At 36.9% G+C, this 24,404-nt stretch overlaps 1 protein-coding gene across 1 annotated transcript in view; it reads right to left on the reverse strand.

Moving 5' to 3' along the window:
• Positions 1-24,404, reverse strand: part of LOC129259613 (activating signal cointegrator 1 complex subunit 3-like) — a 46,731-nt gene that overhangs the window by 9,443 nt on the left and 12,884 nt on the right. Inside the window, exons 9-29 of the mRNA XM_064098300.1 lie at positions 23,899-24,033; positions 23,174-23,365; positions 22,529-22,753; positions 21,617-21,718; positions 20,542-20,793; positions 20,083-20,256; positions 18,344-18,569; positions 17,736-18,019; positions 16,835-17,012; positions 16,532-16,641; positions 15,745-15,876; positions 14,713-14,798; positions 13,823-13,980; positions 13,054-13,187; positions 12,594-12,714; positions 11,449-11,594; positions 5,980-6,117; positions 4,724-4,844; positions 1,777-1,912; positions 1,014-1,142; positions 304-412 (exon numbers count right to left, since the gene is read on the reverse strand). Coding sequence (XP_063954370.1) covers positions 304-412; positions 1,014-1,142; positions 1,777-1,912; positions 4,724-4,844; positions 5,980-6,117; positions 11,449-11,594; positions 12,594-12,714; positions 13,054-13,187; positions 13,823-13,980; positions 14,713-14,798; positions 15,745-15,876; positions 16,532-16,641; positions 16,835-17,012; positions 17,736-18,019; positions 18,344-18,569; positions 20,083-20,256; positions 20,542-20,793; positions 21,617-21,718; positions 22,529-22,753; positions 23,174-23,365; positions 23,899-24,033 — 3,288 coding nt within the window. The remainder of the gene's footprint in view (positions 1-303; positions 413-1,013; positions 1,143-1,776; positions 1,913-4,723; positions 4,845-5,979; positions 6,118-11,448; positions 11,595-12,593; positions 12,715-13,053; positions 13,188-13,822; positions 13,981-14,712; positions 14,799-15,744; positions 15,877-16,531; positions 16,642-16,834; positions 17,013-17,735; positions 18,020-18,343; positions 18,570-20,082; positions 20,257-20,541; positions 20,794-21,616; positions 21,719-22,528; positions 22,754-23,173; positions 23,366-23,898; positions 24,034-24,404) is intronic.

Raw genomic sequence — 24,404 nt, forward strand, 5'->3', positions numbered from 1 at the left:
CATCAGGACCGTTTCATGAATTAAAACTTGAAACCATGGTATATTTTCCATTACGGTAACTAGATCTTCTATGGGAACCTAAATTTTGAATGGCTGTAATTGAGCCCCGTCATCAAAGTAAATATGGCAAAGTTACTATAGTTGTAAATCTTTATGAAACGGGCCCACAGATGTTGAAGAATGTGCCAGGCCTATAAATCCAGGAAGAGTAAACTTCGGCCATTATTTAGAGAGAGGATTATGGCATACAATTGAAGTAGTTCAATAAAGCGTAAATGAAAACGAGAAGACATATATACATACCTTAGTATTGATGCACTCAGCATCCATGAGTTTCATCAAGATTTCCTCAGCCATGGTTGAGCGGAATGATCTGATGGTAGCGGTGTGGGAGTCTTCCACACCGTAGAAGCTATATTGAGAGTGAGGGAGGGGTCAAGGGAGGGAGGGATTGAGGGAGGGTGGGAGAGAGGGATCGAGAGAGGGAGGGATTAAGGGAGGGTGGGAGAGAGGGAAGGAGGGATTGAGGGAGGGTGGGAGAGAGGGAGGGAGGGATTGAGGGAGGGAGGGATTAAGGGGGGTGGGAGAGAGGAAGGGAGGGAGAGAGGGAGGGAGACAGACAGATCCAAATACAAAGAAGGAATGAGAAAGAATGGGGGAATATTAGTACGGAAGACTACTTTTAATATCTTTGAGGTCCCTTTCTTAAGTATTTTTTCACGTTTACATGGGAAAGGCTAAAAAGTTGAGTGTGCGTTTGCTGTTGATATTTTGATCATCAAACCTTTGCATGTACTAAATTCTGAAAACTTGACAAATAGGCTAACTTGCATTCCTTGAATTACAGGTTTTATGACTTTAAAATTTATTTTCATATCTACATTTTATGAAAGATTGTTGTCACTGACGGATAACCTTGTAAATAAGCCGTGAATATCTTTAACCGATACAGCAACTATACTTGAGTTGAATATAGTAACTTTAGAAAGCCTCTAATGAGCGAATGATATTACCTTGGGTTGGAAGAGAGTCTGCTATAGAAGAACGTTTTCTTGAGGTATCTTTCAACATCCCTCACAGATGCGATTTTTCCCTCTGCTATCTCTGCATTAACATGACCTGCCAGGGAGTCCACAGAATGACTGCAACAAACACCAAACATCGTCAAGTTCGAGAGAAAATACTTAAGTAAATCGTTGTTTATTCCTTACCTGAGTAATCTTTCTGTATCCTGTACAACTGCTAAAAAATAACTCACATGTAAATATTACACCTTAGAAGAAATTTTTCATTTATTTTGTAGTATCACACTGGATCACACTGGATAATCATTGATTATAATTGTCTTGGGTGTATACCTGTTTAAGAATGTTTTATCAATGATAAACATCACTTTCTCACTTTCTCTGTTAGGGTCAAGTGGTTTCAGTTTCATATAAGGCAGCCTAGAAGTTTATATGCATACACATTATCTACTTACACCATGTTAAAAATATTCTTTTTCACTAATAACAGACTTGTTGACTTGTACGTAACTTGGTTTCAACTCCTATAATTAAAAAAAAAACAATGACAAGTCCTTAATATGCCCTTCTTACTTGATCTGGCGCTATGTATCTATATTGACTGCCGGGCCCACGATCAATTATTGAACAAACTGAATTTTCTGAGAATTTCTATTTCTGATTTCTATTTTTCTTTCTTTTTTCATCAGTTTCAGAATTGGCTGAAAGTCAAGTTGCGTTTGATTTTCTCGAGTTTGTGAAACAGACTTACCCTGATTCAATGGCTACAGCCGATTCTTTGAGCACACTGTTGTAGTAGTGTTCCTTCACATCGTGGACTAGTACCATAGCTGAACCTCTAGAATCACCAGAGTGACGTCCTGCACGACCAACCATCTGAAGTATATCTGATCAGAAGAAAGAGATCATGGTAAGGAGAATCGGAATATTAATAAAAATACTACTACTACTACTACTACTACTAATAATAATAATTATTATTAAAATAATGATAAAAATAATCATAATGATATTCAGGGGCGTAACAGGGGTCGGTGGCCAGGGGGGGGGGGGGCAGGAGCCAAAATTTTCCCGGTCATGTCATGGTATGAACAGGATTTTTTTATGATAGTGTCCCAAGCATTAGGGCAAAGCTCAATGCGTGATTAGTACAAAAAAGAGGGGGGCACAGCATGGCGCGCCCGGCAAAAAGCGAGCGAGAAAAAAAAAAATCGCCTTTTCATGAGAATCTAACTTTGAGAATGATTTTGATATGGTATTCAGAAAATAACATCATATCTTACATCTTCCTTTCCTTTCCTTTTCTTTTATCTTTTCTTTTTTAATTCTCGGTTGGTAGAAGTTTTTGGGGCCAGTGCTAAGAAAGGATCACCAGTCGTTCTTAAAGTCGCTCTTAACTTACAAACAGCTTTATGAAACGGCCCCCTGTTAAGGATTAGCTGTTTGCATTGGGTCATGAAGATGATATCTCACCAAATAAATAATGCGAGCGAGCGCGAAGCGCGAGCTGAACATTTTTGATATCCTGAGATGATAACTGGACGTTCTAAGCACTTTTTGTAATCATGAACTGGATGGCTATCTAATTAAACAATTGATGCGAGCGCGTAGCGCGAGCTGAAAAAATTTCAATTATGAAAATTATGAATACGCAGGAAGTATATCGCGCTAAAACGAATAATAAAAACTCTAATCGCGAGAAGCATTGACTTTAACATTGGATGTTTAAGCCCCATGTGGACAGATAATTTACTTATCTCAGTCTATAGTTACTGCGAGTGCGTAGTCGAGACATTTTGAATTTAATGACCTGAAAGATTTATGCCGGTGATAAAAATTGTTGGGAGCTAACAGTGAAGGGATAAGAAAATTTAAAAAACAAAAAAGCTGTTTTGAAGCACTTTGCAGCTTCAGTAGGATGCTTCTGACAACATTTACTATACTTTTTTTAAATTATTTGATTTATTTTTGTTTTTTATCATTAGCTTCAACCCAGTTGCGGATAATAAACGAAATATTTGAGGCAGCACAACGTTGGAAAGGTGGAAATAAGTGTAACAGTCGCCAGCGAGCGAAACGAGCCAGAAAAATTTGGCCTTTTAAAATGATTTTTTAATTAAATTCTAATTATTGTGATAGTAGCTTTGGAAATTTAGCCAAAGTAAACATTAAGAGGCGTTTTACGGTGAATCTAGCCAGCGTAAAACTTTACTTTGGTTAGAACATAATATAGGGGGATATAACTAGCCTCTGGCTAACTCTTGGGTAAGTTTTTTTTGTCCTGATTGCGACCATTATTGCATAAAATTAATCAAGCTTATAATAGACACCATCCACCTTTCTTCCCGGTCTTTATATTTTTCAATCCTCGGCAGCCCGGTCGTGTTCTTGTCCCTTTCTTCATATTCTGATTTTTCAATTTAGGCTTTGGCTCCATCTTTATTTTCCGTTTCTTTTTGCCTCTTTCTCCCATTTTCCAGTCATTCTTGCCCGTGCCATTGAGACATATCTTTTGATTCAATATCCCTCTCTTGCTAATGATGCTAATGTATTAGTATTTCATGATATTTTGTACTTCCTCATATGTTCTTCTTTCCTTCCATTTTCCCTATTTATGTTCTTTCTTTCTCTTTCGTTTCATTTTTTCCTTTTCCCTTTCCCTTTCCATTTCCCCCTTTCCTCTTTTTCTTCCTTTCTTTCCCTCTCCCTTTCTCTCTTTCTCCCTTTTTTTCTTTTTCCCTTTTTTTTTATTTTCCGGGTGAAATCCGCTAGGGGGCAGCTTGCCCCCCTGTCCCCCGCCTGTTACTCCACTGATGATATTAATGATAATAATTATAACAATAATAACAATATATAATAATAATTATAATTTTATTATCATCATTATTATTGTCATTATTTTATACTGATTTTAATGGTGTGAAGGGGAGGAAAATGTAAAGAATGGTTTGCATCAACTATTGACCCAGAATATGAAAGCAATGAAAAAAAGACCAATATTGAAAGTGCTTTTTATTTGATTAATAATACTAAGTTCATAAGCCTAACAGATGTGACTATTTGGCCCTTTGAATATGACAAAGAAAAAAAAATGTTACCACGACTCTGCAATACCAAACTGCCTTTGTGTAAAAATAAATAGCCAATTATTGCTGTACTTGTAATGTTATTCTGGATCGAGGGGGGGGGGGTAGTGCATAAAGTATTACATATAAGGGAAGAAGCAAAACGACTGGGCTGATTCCACCAAATATTTTCGAAAACTTAAAATGATTTTTGCAAACTTTGAGTGGAATTTCGTAAAAATTTGCAATAAATTTCAGGTACCTAAAATTTGTGCAGCATCCCTTCTGCATACGGCCGTCAAAAATGTCTATATTATGTGGAATATGTTTTTTTTAACTTCAGAATCTCATCACTAGCATGAATCATAGCATAGAATCCCATATGACGTTACGTCATACCATTAAAGGGGGGGGGGGTGAAACAATAACCACTCCTCTGAACAACGATTTCGCAGTTTGGATGCAGTGATGCCAAATCGTCCATAAACTGACTTAAAGTTTATTTACAGTACACCATGACGATCACCAAGAATTCAAATTAATGAAATTGTTTACAAGAAATGCCAACATTGACAAAGAGTATGATTTTAGGAGCAACATGTTTCCCCGCTAGTATTAGAAATAATTTGTTACCTGTCACAGGCATGTTTGCGTATCTCTCACTCTTGGCATCGTATTGCTCCGTTCCCTTGACAACAACAAAACGAGCACGCAGATCTGTCGCCCATGCCAGGTTCTTGGTTGCTACAAGTACCTGTGAGGTGTTTCATGAATTCTCTTATAAGTGATTTTCACTGGCAAATTTGTTCTTAGCCAATCAGATGCAAGGATTTCAGTAGCTTATAACAATGCAGTGAAAATCACAGAGTATTTGTTTCATGAAATGCTCCCCTGACGTAGGCGGAGAAACGATATCACTGGAATACTTTTTCAAAATATCAATAGACAAACATTAATTTATCGAAAGATTTATTGTGAATTTATTATGTTAATTATTTCATTTTTTCTGCAGCTAGGGCAGCCATCATGCACGTATCATTCTTCATATATCATGAATATGCAATTTACCCTATTTCTGTCAAAGAATTACGTATATTGCCAGTACTTCATCATTTACCAATATTAATAAAAAGAAGTTCCTTTTCAGTTATTTTGTTATTTTAGTGAATAACCACCAATTGCCATAAAGGTCATCACATTCAAACTGAAAATTCGGAGTTATTTACCTTCTTATTATATATTCCATTAATTGTTTTTTCTAATAGAAATTATTTCCCTTAGCTAGCTTTCTATATCATAAGAACATACAAATCACCATCACCATAAGTACCAGAACTTCCATCACCACTGCCACCACCAATATCACCATCGTCATAATTATCATCATTATCATCATCTTCATCATAATCATTATTTTTATCGTCATTATCACTCTCCTTCTCTATCATCAACATCACTATCATCACTACTACCACCACCACCACCACCACCATCATCATCATCGCCATCATTTTCATCACTGCCACCACCATCATCATCACCATTATCATCATCACGAATATTCTTCGACTCCTCTAATCATTATCAACATCATCTTCCTAAAATCATAATCATAATAATCATTATCATCATTATATTTCGCCTCTAATCACTATCACTATTATCACCACCACCACCATCATCATCACCATCATAACCATCACCATCATTATCACTCTCCTCCTCTAATCATCATTATCATCATCATTATCATCGTCATCATCACTACCACCACCACCACCATTATCATCATCACCATCATCATCATCATCGTCATCATCATCGTCGTCATCATCATGGTCATCATCGTCATCAAAGTATCCTCCTCCCCATCACCATGATCACGATACCTGTATGTGTTTTGCTCGGTAAAGCTGTTCTACCGTTCTTCTATCATCTATAGAGAGACTGGTATGGTGGATACCGACCCCAAAGGTTAGGGAGAGTTTCAGGTTGTCATCTGTGATATCCTTGCATACATCAGCAATCTGAAGAACAATATTAATAATCAAAATTTACTATAGCCTATACTAAAGTATTAAGACACTTGATTATAATCAGGGAAGATGTTTGTAAATAAGGTTTCATAAATATATTCGTACAATAGAATTTGCTACTTTAATGAATGTTTACGTTGTTTTGGCTAATTTAGGGCGCTGCCATTCAGGTATGAGTATCTGCGCCTTATTGCGTTGTTGCATTCTTTAAATAAGGTTGAGGTAAACGTGATAGTTCATTGAATGTGATGGGAAAAGACAAATAAACACACATGATGATATTTTTTTGATGAACATATATGAAGCGAGAGAGAGAGAAAGAGAGAGAGAGAAAAAAAGAGAGGAGCAGGTGAGGGGGGGGGGGGCGAGGGTTCCATACACTGAATTCTGTCTATATGAGGAAATAGTCTAGGAGATGGGGGGCTTTATTCAGAATTTTTGGTGGGGAAGGTTTGACAGGCTTATCCGGGGTAAAATTGTGTGCTGATTCCAAAAATGTCAGTCTTATTGACCGTACTCACGACATTTTAGCCATTTTGGCCAATTATTGACCAAAAATGACAAATTTGACCACTCTTTGGAAAATGGTCCCTTAACAGAATGCTTTTGTAACCACATCCAATTAAAAGTGTCTATCCTAAGCAAAAATGCACCCAGATTCCAAATAAAGTGGTTTCATTTTCCAAATCACACTAGAAGTGGTCATTTTTGCCATGTTTTGACCAAAAATGACAATTTTCATGATTTTTTTTGTCCGAAATGTGTTACAAACATTGATCAGAACAAAGATTGGATGTCTTTAGTAATCCACATTTATGTTTAAAATGTGCGCTGGATCATAACAATCAACCTCATATAATTTATTTTGTCAGTTTTGACCTATGACGGTCATTTTGGGTACTTCAGACATAAACTGACCATTCGCGCAGTTATGCATTATAAACTGTTCAAATAGGCAGGAAATTGAGGTCTGAAGCATGTATTATCTTCTTCCCTTATTAAATGGTAATGCATTCAAAGGTCCTTCTTGTGTAGAGTTTTATGCTGATTCCAAATATATCAGTCTTGATGACCCTTTTCAAAAGCTTATGGTCATTCTGCTCAGTTATGTCCCTCAAAATGACCAATAATACAAGTTAAATTTATCCAAAAATACTTCGAATGTTTCCAGAATCGTTACAGGGGTGTGCTGTGACACCTAACATTGATGTATTAATCCTTAAATTGAACATCTCAAATTTATTTTGACCTCGTGTAACTTATTCCATCAGTTTTGACCTATGAAGGTCATTTTTGGTAGTTTAGACATAACTGACCATTCGCGCAATTCTGCATAATAAACTGTGCAAATCGACAGGAATTTGAGGTCTTCAGCATGTATCTTCTAAATGGGATTGCATTTAAAGGTCTATCCTGTGTAGAATTTTATGCTGATTCCAAATATATCAGTCTCAATGACCCTATTTAAAAGCTTGTGGTCATTTTGGTCATTTATGTCCCTCAAAATGACCAATAATACAAGTTCAATTTATCCAAAATACTTCGAATGTTTCCAGAATCTTTACAAGGGTGTGCTGTGACACTTAACATTGGTGTATTAATCCTTAAATTGAACATCTCAAAATTATGTTGACCTCATGTAACTTATTACATCGGTTTTGACCTATGAAGGTCATTTTGGATACTTCAGACATAACTGACCATTCGCGCAATTCTGCATAATAAACTGCAAATCGACAGGAATTTGAGGTCTTCAGCATGTATCTTCTAAATGGGATTGCATTTAAAGGTCTATCCTGTGTAGAATTTTATGCTGATTCCAAATATATCACTCTTAATGACCCTATTCAAAAGGTTATGGTCATTTTGGCCACTTATGGCCCTCAAAATGACCAATAACATCAGTTCAATTTATCAAAATATATGTCGAATGTTACCAGAATCGTTACAAGGGTGTGCTGTGACACCAAGCATTGGTTTATTATATCTTTAAAATGAACATCATGAGAGTATTTTGACCTCATGTAACTTATTTCAATAGTTATGACCTATGAGGGCCATTTTGGGCACTTTAGACATAACTGACCAGTAGCGCGGTTTTAATACATTCATGTACTGCATGTGCAGATACGTAAGAACTTAGGTCTCCAGCATGTTTTATCTTCTTCCCTTATAAAATGGGAATGCATTCAAAGGTCCATTTTGTGTAGAATGTTGTGCTGATTCGAAATGTATCACTGTAAATGACCCTATTTAAAGGTAAATGCTAGTTTTGGTAACGATATCAAAATGAGTTCGTACAGAATCCAATGAAATGACCACCAAAGTGTCTGTTTGTATAAATAAAACGCATGTGCCAAAGGATTCTGGAAGAAATTGTGTAATTGCTGAGAAATCAGCAATTAAGCACAGGATTCGGGTAGAGCGTCGGGCCCGACGCCCAAAGCAATAATTATACACAGTCCCACGTGCGCTTATCTGTGTTGGGGAAGTTCAGTCTGAACATTTTTCAGCGTAGATTTCAAGATTTCACAAAGTTCAGTTTATGTAACTGTACCAGATCTAGATCCTCGATGATATACTGACAATTAAGCCTGGTTTTACAGACTTTCTCATGAAATCAGTGTTTACTGCAACTACTGGAATTTCTCTTTAACAGCTTATGGTAATTTGGCCACTAATGGCCCTCAAAATGACCAATAACATCAGTTTAATTTATCCAAAAATACTTTGAATGTTACCAGAATCGTTACAAGGGTGTGCTGTGACACCAAATATTGGTGTATTAATTCTTTAAATTGAACATCTCAAAAGCTGAGTATTTTGACCTCATGTAACTTATCCCATCAGTTTTGACCTATGAGGGTCATTTTGAGTACTTTAGACATTACTGACCATTCGCGCAGTTTTGCATAATAAACTGTTCAAATAGGCAGGAATTTGAGGTCTTTGGTGTGTATTATTTTCATCCCTTATATGATGGGAATGCGTGTAGATTTTATGGTTATTAAAAATAAATCAGTCTTATTGACCCTATTTAAAATCTTTTGGTCATTTTGGCCTCTTTTTGGCCCCAAAATGACTAATAACATAGATAATCCAATAATAATTCAAATGTTACCAGAATCATTACAAGGGTATGCTGTGACACATAACACTAGTGTATGAATCCTTGAAATTGAGCATACCCAAAGTATTTTTACTACCTTGGTCATTTTGTCCACCTTATCCCCCGGGCTTGACCCCTGCCCAATGTGTGTGTTAATTCACCCTATAGCGATCATGATGAGGATAGATTCAGGATTGCGTTAATATTAGCATCAGTTATTGTTAAATGGGGAAAGTTTGAAAGCTTTTGGGTGAAAATCAATACAATGATTTCATATAGTCCAGTGTTATTAGCCTAACTATTGGTCCTGTGGTCCTTTTGACCACTTTTTCCTCAATGACCAGTGACCACTAATGCTTGATGATAAAAAAAAATGCTTAAATGTTGGTCAGTGTCATTATCAGCATGATCTACCAATAATCGGTGAAGAGTGTTGATAAATGTGATGAAATCCTTTACATCGAGTTTTCATAACGTTGTTTGACCATGCACTGTGGTCATTTTCATGATTTTAGCCACCTTGACCACAATGTAGCTATAAATGGAAACTTCACATACATGGGGAGGCAAATTCAGGAATGAGACATTTTAGCATAATTCAATGTTAGGACATATTTCTAAACTTTATGAAGTAGATTAATTCCTTTATGAGCTAGTGCTCATTTTGGTCACTTTTGGTCCCAACAATGACCAATAACATTTGAATGTATCAAATCGGATTCAAATGTTGTTGTCGCTCTTTATTGATAATAAGATGTATTATAATCAATCATAATAAGTGACAAAATACTTATTGATTTCAATATAACATTACTAATAGTAAATAACCACAGTGCGTGGTCAAACAACCTTATGTATACTCGATGTAAAGGATTTCATCACATTTATCAACACTCTTCACCGATTATTGGTGGTTCATGCTGATAATGACACTGACCAACATTTAAGCATTTTTTTTCATCAAAGTATGAGTGGTCACTGGTCACTGAGTAAAAAGTGGTCAAAAGGACCACAGGGTCCAATAGTTAGGCCAATAACACTGGACTATATGAAATCATTGTATTGATTTTCACCCAAAAGCTTTCAAACTTTCCCCATTTAACAATAACTGATGCTAATATTAACGCAATCCTGAATCTATCCTCATCATGTTCGCTATAGGGTGAATTAACACACACATTGGGCAGGGGTCAAGCCCGGGGTCAAGGTGGACAAAATGACCAAGGTAGTAAAAATACTTTGGGGATGCTAAATTTCAAGGATTCATACACCAGTGTTATGTGTCACAGCACACCCTTGTAATGATTCTGGTAACATTTGAAGTATTATTGGATAAAAGAAGCCAAAATAACCAAAAGATTTTAAATACGGTCAATAAGACTGATTCATTTTTAATAACCACAAAATTCTACACAAGATAGACCTTAAATGCATTCCCATATTATAAGGGAGGAAAATAATACACACTAAAGACCTCAAATTCCTGCCTATTTGAACAGTTTATTATGCAAAACTGCGCGAATGGTCAGTAATGTCTAAAGTCCTCAAAATGACCCTCATAGTTCAAAACTGATGGGATAAGTTACATGAGGTCAAAATACTCATCTTTTGAGATGTTCAATTTAAAGAATTAATACACCAATATTTGGTGTCACAGCACACCCTTGTAACGATTCTGGTAACATTCGAAGTATTTTTGGATAAATTAAACTGATGTTATTGGTCATTTTGAGGACCATAAGTGGCCAAAATCACCATAAGCTGTTAAATAGGGTCATTTACAGTGATACATTTGGAATCAGCATAAAATTCTACACAAAATGGACATTTGAATGCATTCCCATTTTATAAGGGAAGAAGATAAAACACGCTGGAGACCTTAAGTTCTTACGTATTTGCACAACACAATGAATGTAAAACTGCGCGACTGGTCAGTTATGTCTAAAGTGCCCAAAATGGCCCTCATAGGTCAAAACTGATGGAATAAGTTACATGAGGTCAAAATACTCTCATGATGTTCAATTTAAAGATATAATAAACCAATGCTTGGTGTCACAGCACACCCTTGTAACGATTCTGGTAACATTCGACATATATTTTGATAAATTGAACTGATGTTATTGGTCATTTTGAGGGCCTATATTTCGGAACAATAAAGACAAAATATACTAAAATGTAGGCAATAATTCTCATATAAAAAAGTTGAGATCTACCTCTTCTGGTGTCATATCATGGAGCCACATTTTTGGATTCTTCTCAGATCGAAGGAAAGCGATAAGTTCAAAGGCTGTGGCTGAAGTCTGTTTCTTTGAAGCTACAAACACAATGGCAGGCTTCTTTTTGGAGATTGCCTTGATTTCTATACATGAAAATAAATCAGAAAGTAAAAAAGGGGCCTAATGAAAATAAATCATAACAAAGTGCTTAGTATATTATAGGAATTATGTTGTCGTGTATGTGCACAGGTAGGCTTATCCTCTCTCTATTCCTCTATAATCAAATTATGAAGAGGTATTCGCACGAAAATAGAGACGCCCGCTATCACACACACACACACAGACACCCAGTGGCGTACCTAGGATTTTCCACAGGGGGGGGGGGGGGGGCAAAACCGTCCGCCAAAAATTTGACAAGCAAAAAAAAAGGTCTTTAATCACAAATAAAGGATTTCGTATCAGGAAAAAATTGATAACCAAGCAACAAAAAAAAAAAAAAAGAAAGAAAAAAAAAAAAGAGGTCTTCAAGCTCGTCAGGGTGGGGGGGGGGGCAAAAAAGGTCTTTCAAGCTCGTCAGGGGGGGGGGGGCATGGATACGTCCTTTGCATGGGTTGTGGCTCGTCAGGTGGGGGGCAGACTGCCCCCCGTAGGTACGCTAGTGCACACACCCACCCACACTTTTACATATACACACCCCCAAACACACGCAAAAATATACACGAACACAACCACTTAAAACAAACAAAAAAGTGCACACCTAGTTACCAATAATGCGTTAAACATTTCTATTTATTTGAACGCATGATAAAGGGGCATTGCCAATTAAAGTCATTGGCCACGGGCATAGGCCGGAGATCGAACCCCGGACTTTCCACGTGCAGTCAGGCGCCTTAGACCACTGGGCCACGGTGCCTCCTCCCGCACGGGATCACGCACTCAAACTCACACCCACTCACACACGTACTAAACTTTCAACTTAAGTAATATTCCCGGGATTATATTTTCATATCCACATGTTGCGTTGTTGTACCTTTATCAATTTCAGTATTTTCTCAGGCTTCTTTCAAACACGATCATTTCTATTTACATCTAACACCCCAAAAATCGGAGCAATTAATGTAAAAGCTTAAATCTTTAATTACCCAGATATATCGGCTTATTCATAGCAGCAGCTCGAGTGTGGTAGTACTTGCCAGAGAATCCAAGAATGACTATCTGGAGAGGAACAGGCCGTTCCGTCGGTTTGAAGTTAAACGAGGAACCCTGATATGAAAAGGTGATTAGTAAAAGCAATCATTATTATAGAGTTTGAAAGACAAGTGTATAATATGCAAATATTAACTTATCATAAGGGGAATAGTAAAAATAATTCCCTCTAAGTGATCTTGAGATTTAAGTCCTACTATTTCAACTAAGACTGGGGGAAAATAGCAGGCCTGTAGTCGCAAGATCATTGAGGGATAAGACCTATATTACTGTCGCAAATCTTGAGCTGCATATAGCTAATATCAAAAATTGCAAAGGGACACCTACGTTCTTAAGGGTATCAGAACTAAATGACAACCCGAATTCGTTGATCTGTTTGATAATTTTTTTTTATACCTGTTTAACATCAAGCCATTCTGCAACATCATTGGAGTTTGCCATCGGAGTGGAAAGAGCCATAATACGGAGTTTGGATGATCTCATCTTTATACGAGTTACCATGGCTTCTAGCGATGAGCCACTGTTAGATGCTGGATGAAATAAAATGTTAATTTTCAATCAAGGCATTTAAACACAACATGAAATTCGCAACCATATCTAAAGAAGTGAAAATAGATTGAGTATTCATAGGTACATATTATTGATCTGTTTATTAGTTTACAACATTGAAATTCTGAGACGGCATTTTTATTTTGATATGACATAATTGATTAGATATTCCTCTCATAACAATCAGTCAATTTTTGTAACAATCATATTAAAAGATCATAACAAAATCTACTACAATTTTAGATTTTGTCTTTTTCTTCAAATAGCAATGAAAAATATCAATATCGATAAGGATGACGAAGATGTTGATGATAGTGGTAGTGATGATGATGATGACGATGATGGTGGTGATGAGGATGATGTTAATGATGATGACGATGATAACGTGAATGATGATAATGATGATGGTAATAGTGATGAGAATGAATATTAAGATGTTGATGATGATAACGTGGATGATGATAACGAGGATGATGATGACGACGATGATGACGATGATAGCGAGGATAATGATGATGAAAAGGTTGATGATAATTATAGTGATTGATGATAATCATCATGATAAAGATGACAAGGATAATGATAATGGTGACTATAATGGTGATAGTTCACATACCAAGAAACTGAAGTTGATCCAGAATGAGGAGAGAGACGGATTCGATATTATGTCCTCTCCGGCAGACGGCATCCCACTTCTCAGGGGTAGTCAGAATAATGTCTGCTCTCCTGATTGTGTTGATGTCAGAAATGAGATCACCATTCAACATGTAGATCCTACAAAAGATAATTAAATTGATTATAGTTTGTTATTCAAGTAAAAAACTAAACCAAACCATTACCTACAACGATCATCTTATTTATTTATATTCTCAAGTCTCACCACCTTCTGCATGCTCCTTCACCTATATTTTCTCAACATAAGGATGGTCTTTATGATGATGATGATGATGATAATAATAATAATAATAATGATAATAATAACCTTAATACTACTAATAATAATGATTATGATAATTATAATAATAATAATTATAATGATAATAATAATAATAACAATAATAATAACAATGATACTACTAGTGGCGGACCGTTACCTGGAGGAGACAAAGCATTGGAGAGGCACTGAATTGTTTGTGAACAATGCTGTGCCCCTCCAATGCTTTGTCCACCACTGAGTACTACTACTACTACTAACAATAATAGAATGGTTTTGTATAGCGCATTTCACCTTACAAAGGTCTCCAGTGCGCGTAAACCCTCCCTTTTCTCTTCCTTCCTTCCTTACTCTCTTTCTTCATTCCTTCTCTTTCCCTCATCATTGCCTCAATTTTAAATATTACTATCATATTATTACAATTTATTTCCATGTTTTTACTTTTCCATTTGGAGTTTTACAAGTGTTTATATATTATTTTTTTAATACATATATAATCATATATCTATTCTGGAAAAAAATACAGAACAGTCTATCAAAAGATAAGACTCAATACTAAAATCTAAACTTACTTCTTCCCAAGGATATCGCCAAACCGTGCTCGCCAGTCTTTGAAGCGACGCCGTAGGAGAGGTTTTAGGGGGGCTATGTAGACAACCTATAGATAGATTGGAATATTGGTTTACATAACTTAACTCTTGCTTATAATCACATTGTTAATGCAGTGTTAAATAATATTTTACAACAGTCAGTAACATGTTTGAATTTAACAGATTGTGTTTATAACAATATTTTATTATTTCTTTGCACCATTGGCACTTGAATGATTTTAACACGGCATCTCTCATGCTACGCCCATAGGCGGCGGAAGCGGGGGGAGGACGGGGTGTAGGTCCCCCCTAAATTTGAGGTGGGGGGGGGGACGGTCCCCCCTAAATTAAATTTTTAGTTGATGACCTTTTTTTTTTTTGCTTTTCAATTTTGTTTCCTACGCCCCCCTAATAACCTTTTTTTTTTTGCTTGTCAATTTTTTACACGTGTCGATAAAAATTTCAGGTGGACCCCCCTTTATTTTTTTGGCTTCCGCCGCCAATGGCTACGCCTCTACTAGAACCAACATGTAAAATGTATTGCTATAATGCACAAAGATGATGATGACTGCAATAATAGTGCTGATAGAGTAATGATGAAGACAACGATGATTCTGATACTGATGGTAATGGAGCCATGGTGGTTAGAGGGATGTTGGTGGAAAGAATTATAAAAATTATGATTATGATGACGGCAACGAGGACGAAAACGATGATGATGATGTTGATGATGATGATGACGGTGATGATGGTGATGATGACGGTGATGATGGTGATGATGACGGTGATGATGGTGGTGGTGATGATGATGATGATGATGATGATGATGATGATGAAGATAATGATTATAATGATGAATTTACTTCTTGTACAAGGATGATATCCACCTCAGGGTAAGTGCATACACATGGCGTTCAAGATGTCTCATAAATTAAAAAATCTAATCAGAGTATCAATGTCGCGACAAAAATAATCATAATTTCCCACGTTATACTTGAATACTCATCAATTCACCTTGGTGTCGGGTTCGGCATTGAAGGCACCTAAGATGGCTAGTTCGATGGCCACAACCTTACCCACTCCACCAGAAGCACCAATCAACACATTGCTATCTGCATTCGTGTACAGCTGGCTAAAGAGTACTCTCTGTATGTCATTCAATACCGATGGAAAATAGGAAAAAAATATGTCAGTTATTGTAAAACATCTCTTTGCAAAGATGCAAGCTTGATGATAACCTCCGTTGCATGTCGACCAAGATGGTTGAAAATATAACAATGTATTGATAATCATTAAATATCTAATGTAATCAAGTTTCAAATCCTATTTGGTGTATTTTGAACAAGGCGATGTCCACAAATTAAACTTAAATTATCAAACAAAAGTGATATAAAGATTTAAACATACACCCATCTGCTGGTCAACATCATATCCTTGACAGCATCATCATCCTATATCAGTTCCTCTATTGATTTGCCTTACTTTGAAATGCCTAGATTAAAAAAAAACTTTCGTTTAGGAGAATGGAAATCGGAAAACAGAACCAAAAGAAACAGCGGACTCTGAATGACGGTTGTTCTATTAAGCGTTCTGTTCATTCATGCGTTATTACTCTGATGAGTACATGTCGAAAGAGTCATCATGTCCGAGTTCAAGACTTTTTTGGGGTTTTGCAGTAGGGTCTACCAAATTCTCATGAAAATGGAAAGCATTGTTCTTTTGACAGATCTAAGGTAGATATAAAATTACTGGATAGCATTACCCTATTCACAATAATTATGTTTCCTAAATGTTTTGTTACCTGGAAACGGTTGAAATTGTCAAAAGGAAACATCTGCTGATGTTGAAAATTCTGGAGGGTTGTCTTGGGCAGGACCTTCGGCCTCTCTCCCGGTGTTAGTTGACGAAACACTACACATAAGAAGAGAGAGAGAGAGAGAGCTATTAGGGATCAACTATATTTTTACTTTATGGATGAAACATTTTTGCTTTATTTCCTGTTTGGAATTTACTTCATCACATTTTTAAAAAGTTTCATAGATCTGCTACAAAAATTCTTCATGAATCATCGTTATTTTTTTTTTAAATCTGAAGCTTAAATTACCATTGAATTTTGACAGTTTTTCTCTAGGAAGAACAACTGTAGTGAGGGACAAAGGCAGGTTGGTCTCTGCGCCAAGCCATGAATCAGATACCACTTTTACGTTGATCTCGGCGGGAAGCCTTCCCGACGTAGAAACAGGTATGGTCATTGTAATTTCTTGCTCTTCTGTGTTGAGGACCTATATAAGACAAGGACAAAGTTTGTTGAATGGGGTTTATGTAGGTGAGGGAATGAATCGAGGAATAAAGCAACCCTGAGCATGTCGAGTGATTTTTTTTTCATAGATCTTAAAACTATACATATTATAATGTGGAGTCTTGATATTATTCAGTGCTTGCAGTCGAAACTAACTGTTCCGTCACTGCCTTATTGCCTCATCATACATTCATGCTGAATTGAATTGAAAAGCACAAATGCCCGGAGATGGTAATATGGGAGGAATAATTAACTCTTTGATTGGCAGTGTATTCTGTAAATACTTTCATTTGTAACCCAGTCACTACCAGGGATGTCCAAGGGACAGATACCCGCCCCCTCTAGTGTTACCCATGTCATACCTTACTCCAGTGGGAGCTACACAAAGAATTGAGTAAGGTTTAAGATCTTTAATTCCTAGTTGCATGTCGTATATCGCATTATGACATTGATCATGGGAGCGTTTCATGAAAGGACTTGTCGGACGTTTTATCCGACAGGTCCTGTTTCATTCGACAGTTACTATAATAACCGTTCTTCTCAGCCAATCAAAATCAAGGAAATCGTCAGATCTGACAACTTGTCGAACAGAAATGTGGATAAAACGACTTCCATATTATACCAAGGGGACGTGCCGTTAGTGACAAGGTATAGCTTGGAGTTATACTTCAATCTTTTCGAAACACCACCCAGACCTTTTTCCAACCTGTTGCCTGGTGATGCTGAAGAACTCGTGATGGTACATGATGTCCGCTGATGAATTCTCAATCCACAGCCACCAGTTGGTCGTCCCGTAGCCTTGGAGCCTGTCGTTCCACACGAAATCGGGCGTGACCTTCAAACGGATCTGGAGGACGGTTGTCGAAAGAGGCTGGACAGTAGCGTCCAGGAGTAGACGGGGGAACTGCTTGGCAGCCTGCTTGATGCGAGTTCCGATGGCAATGCGGTCCGGTTTGCTGACTTTATGTTCGAACTCATGAACTATGTCACCTACATGAAATAAAGAAATAAAACATCAGATGGGGAGTAAGGGTCAACCTCATAGAAAAAAGTTAGTGTTCCACCTTTGAACTGAAAGAAAAATAAGACGAATGGTTTGTAAAGATGTGCCTCGTGTATAATAACAGACAGAAATACTAATAAAAGTATTCATGCATTGATGATTATATACATCAAATAAACCGAATCAAAACAAAGAGATAGATGGAATGGTCTTTCAATTAACAATATCATATATTCTTCAATTAGAAATAATTTCGAAATGATTACTTTTAATGCCATTTATTCTAGACTATTATAATTTACAATGCACACCTATTTGTTCGGGAGTCATGGTTGCAAGTCGGCTATTATCGAAGGTGTCTCCTGCGACATTGAGAAGTCTATTGCAATCACGCGATTGCAGTTGGCGTAGAGGATTCTTTGAAGACCACATTTGTTGATCAATGCATTTTGTCAGGGTGAGAACATTGGACGCTAACTGAGGGCGCCCTTCGTGAAGGGCTATCTCAAATAATGCTCGCATGATCCTGGCTGAGTTCTGGAGAATAAATTTGTAATTGAGGTAAAATACGAGTAAATGAATCTTCCAAGCAGTTTTCTACTTCTTCTCTACTATACTCCTAATACTATTAATGTGACTACTACTACTACTACTGCTACTGCCACTTCTTATGTTGCTGCTGCTTCGGCGATATGTATTTTCTTAATCAATGGTAGGTCATCCTACATGGTTTTATTGATTATTCCAATGCTTAGGCTTACCCTGTAAATACGGTAAAGCGTTTATTGTAATCAAGTGATAAATATCCAAGTTCTATTTTTACTTCTTCTCTACTATACTCCTGATACTATTAATGTGACTACTACTACTACTACTACTACTACTACTACTACTACTACTACTACTACTACTACTACTACTACTACTACTACTACTACTACTACTACCTACTACTACTACTACCACTATACTACCACTACTACTACTACCACTACTACCTACTACCACTACTACTACTACTACTACTACTACTACTACTACTACTACTACTAGTACTACTACTAATACTACTACTACTACTAGTTCTACTACTAGGCCTACTACTACTGCTACTTCTACTAGTACTACTACTACTACTACTACTACTTCTACTGCTACTACCTGAACTACTACTACTATACTACTTCTACTAGTACTAGTAGTACTACTACTACTACTACTACTACTACTACTACTACTACTACTACTGCTACTACTACTACTACTACTGCTGCTACTACTGCTACTACCACTAATACTACTACTGCTACTACTACTGCTACTACTACTACTACTACTACTACTACTACTGCTACTACTACTACTACTACTACTACTACTACTACTACTGCTACTGCTACTGCTACTACTACTACTACTACTGCTACTGCTACTGCTACTACTACTACTACTGCTACTTCTACTACTACTACTACTACTGCTACTGCTACTACCTACTACTACTACTACTACTACTACTACTACTACTACTACTACTAATGCTACTACTACTGCTACTACTACTACTACTACTACTGCTACTACTACTACTAATACTACTACTACTACTACTGCTACTGCTACTGCTACTACTACTACTACTGCTACTTCTACTACTACTACTACTGCTACTGCTACTACTACTGCTACTACTACTACTACTGCTATTACTACTGCTACTACTACTACTACTACTGCTGCTGCTACTACTACTACTACTACTACTGCTACTTTTACTACTACTTCTACTGCTGTTACTTCTTATGTTGCTGCTGCTTCTGCGATATGCATTTTCTTAATCAACGTCAGATCATCTTACATGGTTTTATTTATTACTCCAATGCAATAGGCCTAGTTATATAGATTCATTTCATTGTTCATAGTGAAATACATTCTGTTAATTTCATTACCTGCTTGGACAGTGTGCATATCATTGAAACTGACCTTTGACATTTTATCATGCATTCCTATCGAATCGAATCGATTAATATCGCCGTAAACAAAACCGTACCTGTGCGACATAGTTTGTATCCGACACCAGAGAAAAGCTATTCAAAATTCCTCCACTGATATAAGTCTGCAAAAGTACATTGACCTTGCCAGACGAATCCTTGACCGCGCTCACATGCACCTCACAGTCATTCTGCCTATGTTGTTCAAGTTCTCCCTCTTCTTCTGTCCGAACCTAATTGTAAAGAAAGAAAACAGCAACATGTCTCATGGTTTCCCATTTGATGAATGACAAATGCCCACTTTTTTTTGGGGGGGGGGGGTCAGTGACTATTTTTGTTTCCTTAGCATGTTCGGACAAGTGTTCATTTTAAGTTTGTGAAATAGTGTTGATTTTGCATACTTTATCATTGTCTGCTAAATGAACGAGAAATGATTTGCATTTGTTGTGGATGAGGCAAATAAAAAAGCACATATATCTATCTTTAGTTACACTTTAACAGTTTACTCCACAACATACCTTTACTTGTTTGAACTCCGCAGCCTTTGACACCAACAAAAGTATCTCTTCACGGGTTCGGCACAACTTCAAAGAAGCATTGAAAAGCAGGATGGTGGCTTGCTTTATGTAGAAATGGCTTGCGATTCGCCCGATCTCTGTATAGTCCAAAGTGCCACAGTCTTTGTCGTAAACAACCATCTTGGCACGGTGCAGGGCCTGTGCCGAGTCCTTTATGAGCTGTTCACGGTACCTCTTCATATCAGGGTCACCCTTAAAAAAAATTGAAAGAAAACGAAAATTAGAACGATGGGAATGATTAATCGACCTTTGGGATTCATTCCGTGTTAACAAGTCAGTGAACTGAAAGAATAGTTTGACAAAATAATCAGGAAAGTGGCTACGGAATATACACATTAAAGTTCTTCTATTAGTAGGCCTATCAATACGACATGGTTCCTTAAAAACGGGGCCAAATACTACATCGCTATTTTAACATCTACTCTAGATAGAATTAATTAGATTTTCATTTTGCACTCTCCGAGAAAATCAAGCAATGCTATCATAATTAATACTAATATTGATACTAATACTTATTTTTAATATTCCAGTTATATCTATTTTCATAAATTAACTAAAATTATACTTATACTGTATTTCTGTTACTTCCACTAATGCTTGTTACTAACACTTATTTACTATACTGCTTTTACCCTTAAAATTTCTACTACCAATAGTATCCCTACGATATGGCTACGTACAATGTTGCCCAATACTACATGACTACTTTAAAATCTTATATGAATAGGCCTAATTCTATTTTCATTTTACTTACGAAATCAAGTACTGTTATCGCAATGAATACTAATATAATCCTATTGTTACTGCTAATATTTATACATAGGCCACTCTTCTTTTCCTTTCTACTATAGCATCTACTGGCTGCTGTTAATACTTTTCATTTTAGCATTTATATCCAGTATAATATCGCTGACCAGTGTATCATAGGTTCATAATATATATGTGGGCAAAACGAATCGTTATCACAGAGGCTATAGATACTAATCGTAAAAAACATTAAATCATAAACACTTACCCTTGTCAAAAGCTTATTAGTTGCCAGCTTTCTCACATGCATGTATGTGTAACTGAGCCATCGAACTGCTTCCTTCACGTTACTCACAGTGCCAAGAACAACCTAAAGAATTTGAATATAAGTTATGCTAAGTGAATACTAAAGATATGATACCTATACCGTGCCAATCAATTTGAAAGCAGGAGAATTGGGTCCAAGATAGACATCATATCTACCATGTGTTTTGTTTTAAGGATGAACAATATAACAGTAATATGATACAGAGTTACTTCACCATAATCGATCTTTTTCCCTTCTTGTTTTCTTCTCCCTTTTTCTCTCTCCTTCTTCTTTTGTTAATTAAACAAGAGCTGACCTGTTATGTACACCCCATAGTGCCACCAACGATTGAAACCAAGGTGCCTTTTCTCTCTCAAACTTTGTATGCAATACTTTAGCAGTATATTCCAAGATATTACCATATTTAATCATGAGCCTTCTGTTGATAATAGAAATAAAATGGAAAATGAATACAAGGAAAAACAAAAACTACTAGAAATGAGAATATTGTCAAAATAAATGGCTCGAAGGGGAATCATTCAATATCCTTATCTTCATTCTAACGATAAATTATACTTTCCCCGTGCTAACTTGTTTCCCCATCTTTCAAAAAGTATCATGGTTCCACCCTAGACGGACTAGTTAAACATCTACTCTAGATTGAATCCACACAGATACAGGTTAAAAATAATTCTGAAAGGGTTGAATAAGGAAAACCAATCATTTGGACAAAAGTCTTAATCAATGCTGGATGTTTGGTTAATATTGTTTTAAGTTAGTTTGCAATGGTAATCCTGACAATCTTACTGATTACCAAAACAAACAATTGAGGTAGTCTTTCGTTCGCCTTAAGGACATTTTATTTGTAAATACCTCTGCATTGAGATTGTCCTCCAGACGCTTGATGAACTGACTCTCTATCGGTGTTTGATCCATCATGAGCTCCAGATAGTGGACAAGTTTGTCATGAGAAGTGATGATGTACCCCTCTCCAAACGTATCGTATTGAGGGCGCCCTGCCCTGCCAAAGATCTGCAGGACATCCAGGATACCGATATCCTCAAACTTAGACTTATCAGGGTTGTAGAATTGTGTGCCCTGGAAATGATTGAACATATTTTAATAGACTTACAGTAGGAATCAATTTGCTATGTGATGAGGATTCATTGCTCCTTAAACCAATAGGCCCATCGACCGATCTTACGAAACTAAATTGGATATCATTCCTGACAAAGGATCAGAGCTGAATGGGCAAAATTACAGAGTTAATGGAAGATGTTGATTACATATGACTGGTGACCCTCCACTATGAGTTAAATCGTCACCAATGATAATTTTGGCAATTCACTTACTACAAGAAAGGGTCACAAGTCGTTTGTTAATATATGCGTAACTAATGAACAGGTTCATGGATCGACCCCTGGCCTATTTAGTGTTCTTTGAAGGACAGAAAAATGAAGGTCTTCCTGCTCTTAATACTGACACCGTCACTTGCCACGGATCTGCCGCTGCGCATACCTTGATAATGACTGCATGGGCTGGAAGGTTGACTCCCCATGCAAGGGTAGATGTACAGCAGAGAACCTTGATAAGCCCTGCAGCAAAGTAGCGTTCAACCAAGTTCCTGTCCTGCCTAAGCATGCCGGCATGGTGGATGGAAAACCCCGAATCGAACAGATCCTTCAACTGCCTGTTACGGGATTTCTGCACCTGAAGTTAAAATCAAATAATTCTTATTTCCATTACGAGGGGTTTACATCTTTATGTTACTATACAATGGTGCTAAAAAGTTAGTGAACCCCACCAGAAAATGAACATAATTATCTAAAAGTATTCAAGTTCTGCCATCTTTTGATATTTAATTGTGAAGTCGGGTGATATTACATTCAATAAAGTTTGTTTCTCAAGGCTCGCCATTCAACACTCGACATGAAGGAATGCATTTTCTGGTGGGGTTCACTAACTTTTAGCACCACTGTATATCATGCTTATCATAAAGAATAGATTTTAAAGTACCAATCTTCCACGAGGCCATGATTACCAAAGCACCAACTCGATAACAGCCAATAAAGGCATAGAAGAGGGAGAGGGGTGGGTTGTTGATACACAAACGCACAATAACTTTGTTTGCTTAGAGAGTTTTGGCGCCACTGGAGATGGTTATGGTCAAGATACAGTTGGTCATTATCAGAATTCATTTATGTCATATCTTTGTGATTTTCACGAATCAGTATATACAGTACCTCTTCGCGAGCAGCATTAAACTCCTCGTTCTCTTCAGCTTTGAACATATCGGTGTCATTGTGGAGTCTTGCTCTGTCCAGAAGGTCATTGGCGGATTTCACCGTAGCGTTCCTAGCAAACACGAACACCATAACCTGTAGACCAATAAGAGTAAAGGAAACATATCAGGGTTGTTTAAAAAACATGATAAAGCTATTCGTAAGTTACACAATCATGAAGTTACAAACGACTGATGGAAGATGTTATTTTGTTAGAGATTTCCTCTGGTATGTCTTGGTCTTATGGGTTATGCCGTTCCGATATTTGTGAAGAAAGGCCCTGGTAAATCGTAACCAGCTTTTCATGGAAAAAATCGCAGGTGATTTGTCGACAAAGTTGCTTTCAGCCAATCACATGGGAGCTTGTAACTGCTTCATAAAACATTCTCCGGATGTCAGGTTAATTATATGGTGGCAGCGGTGGGATATTATTACAAGGTGTTCTTAATGACATATATACCACATCC

This window comes from Lytechinus pictus, chromosome 4, assembly GCF_037042905.1.
Source record: "Lytechinus pictus isolate F3 Inbred chromosome 4, Lp3.0, whole genome shotgun sequence".
NCBI lineage: Eukaryota > Metazoa > Echinodermata > Echinoidea > Temnopleuroida > Toxopneustidae > Lytechinus > Lytechinus pictus.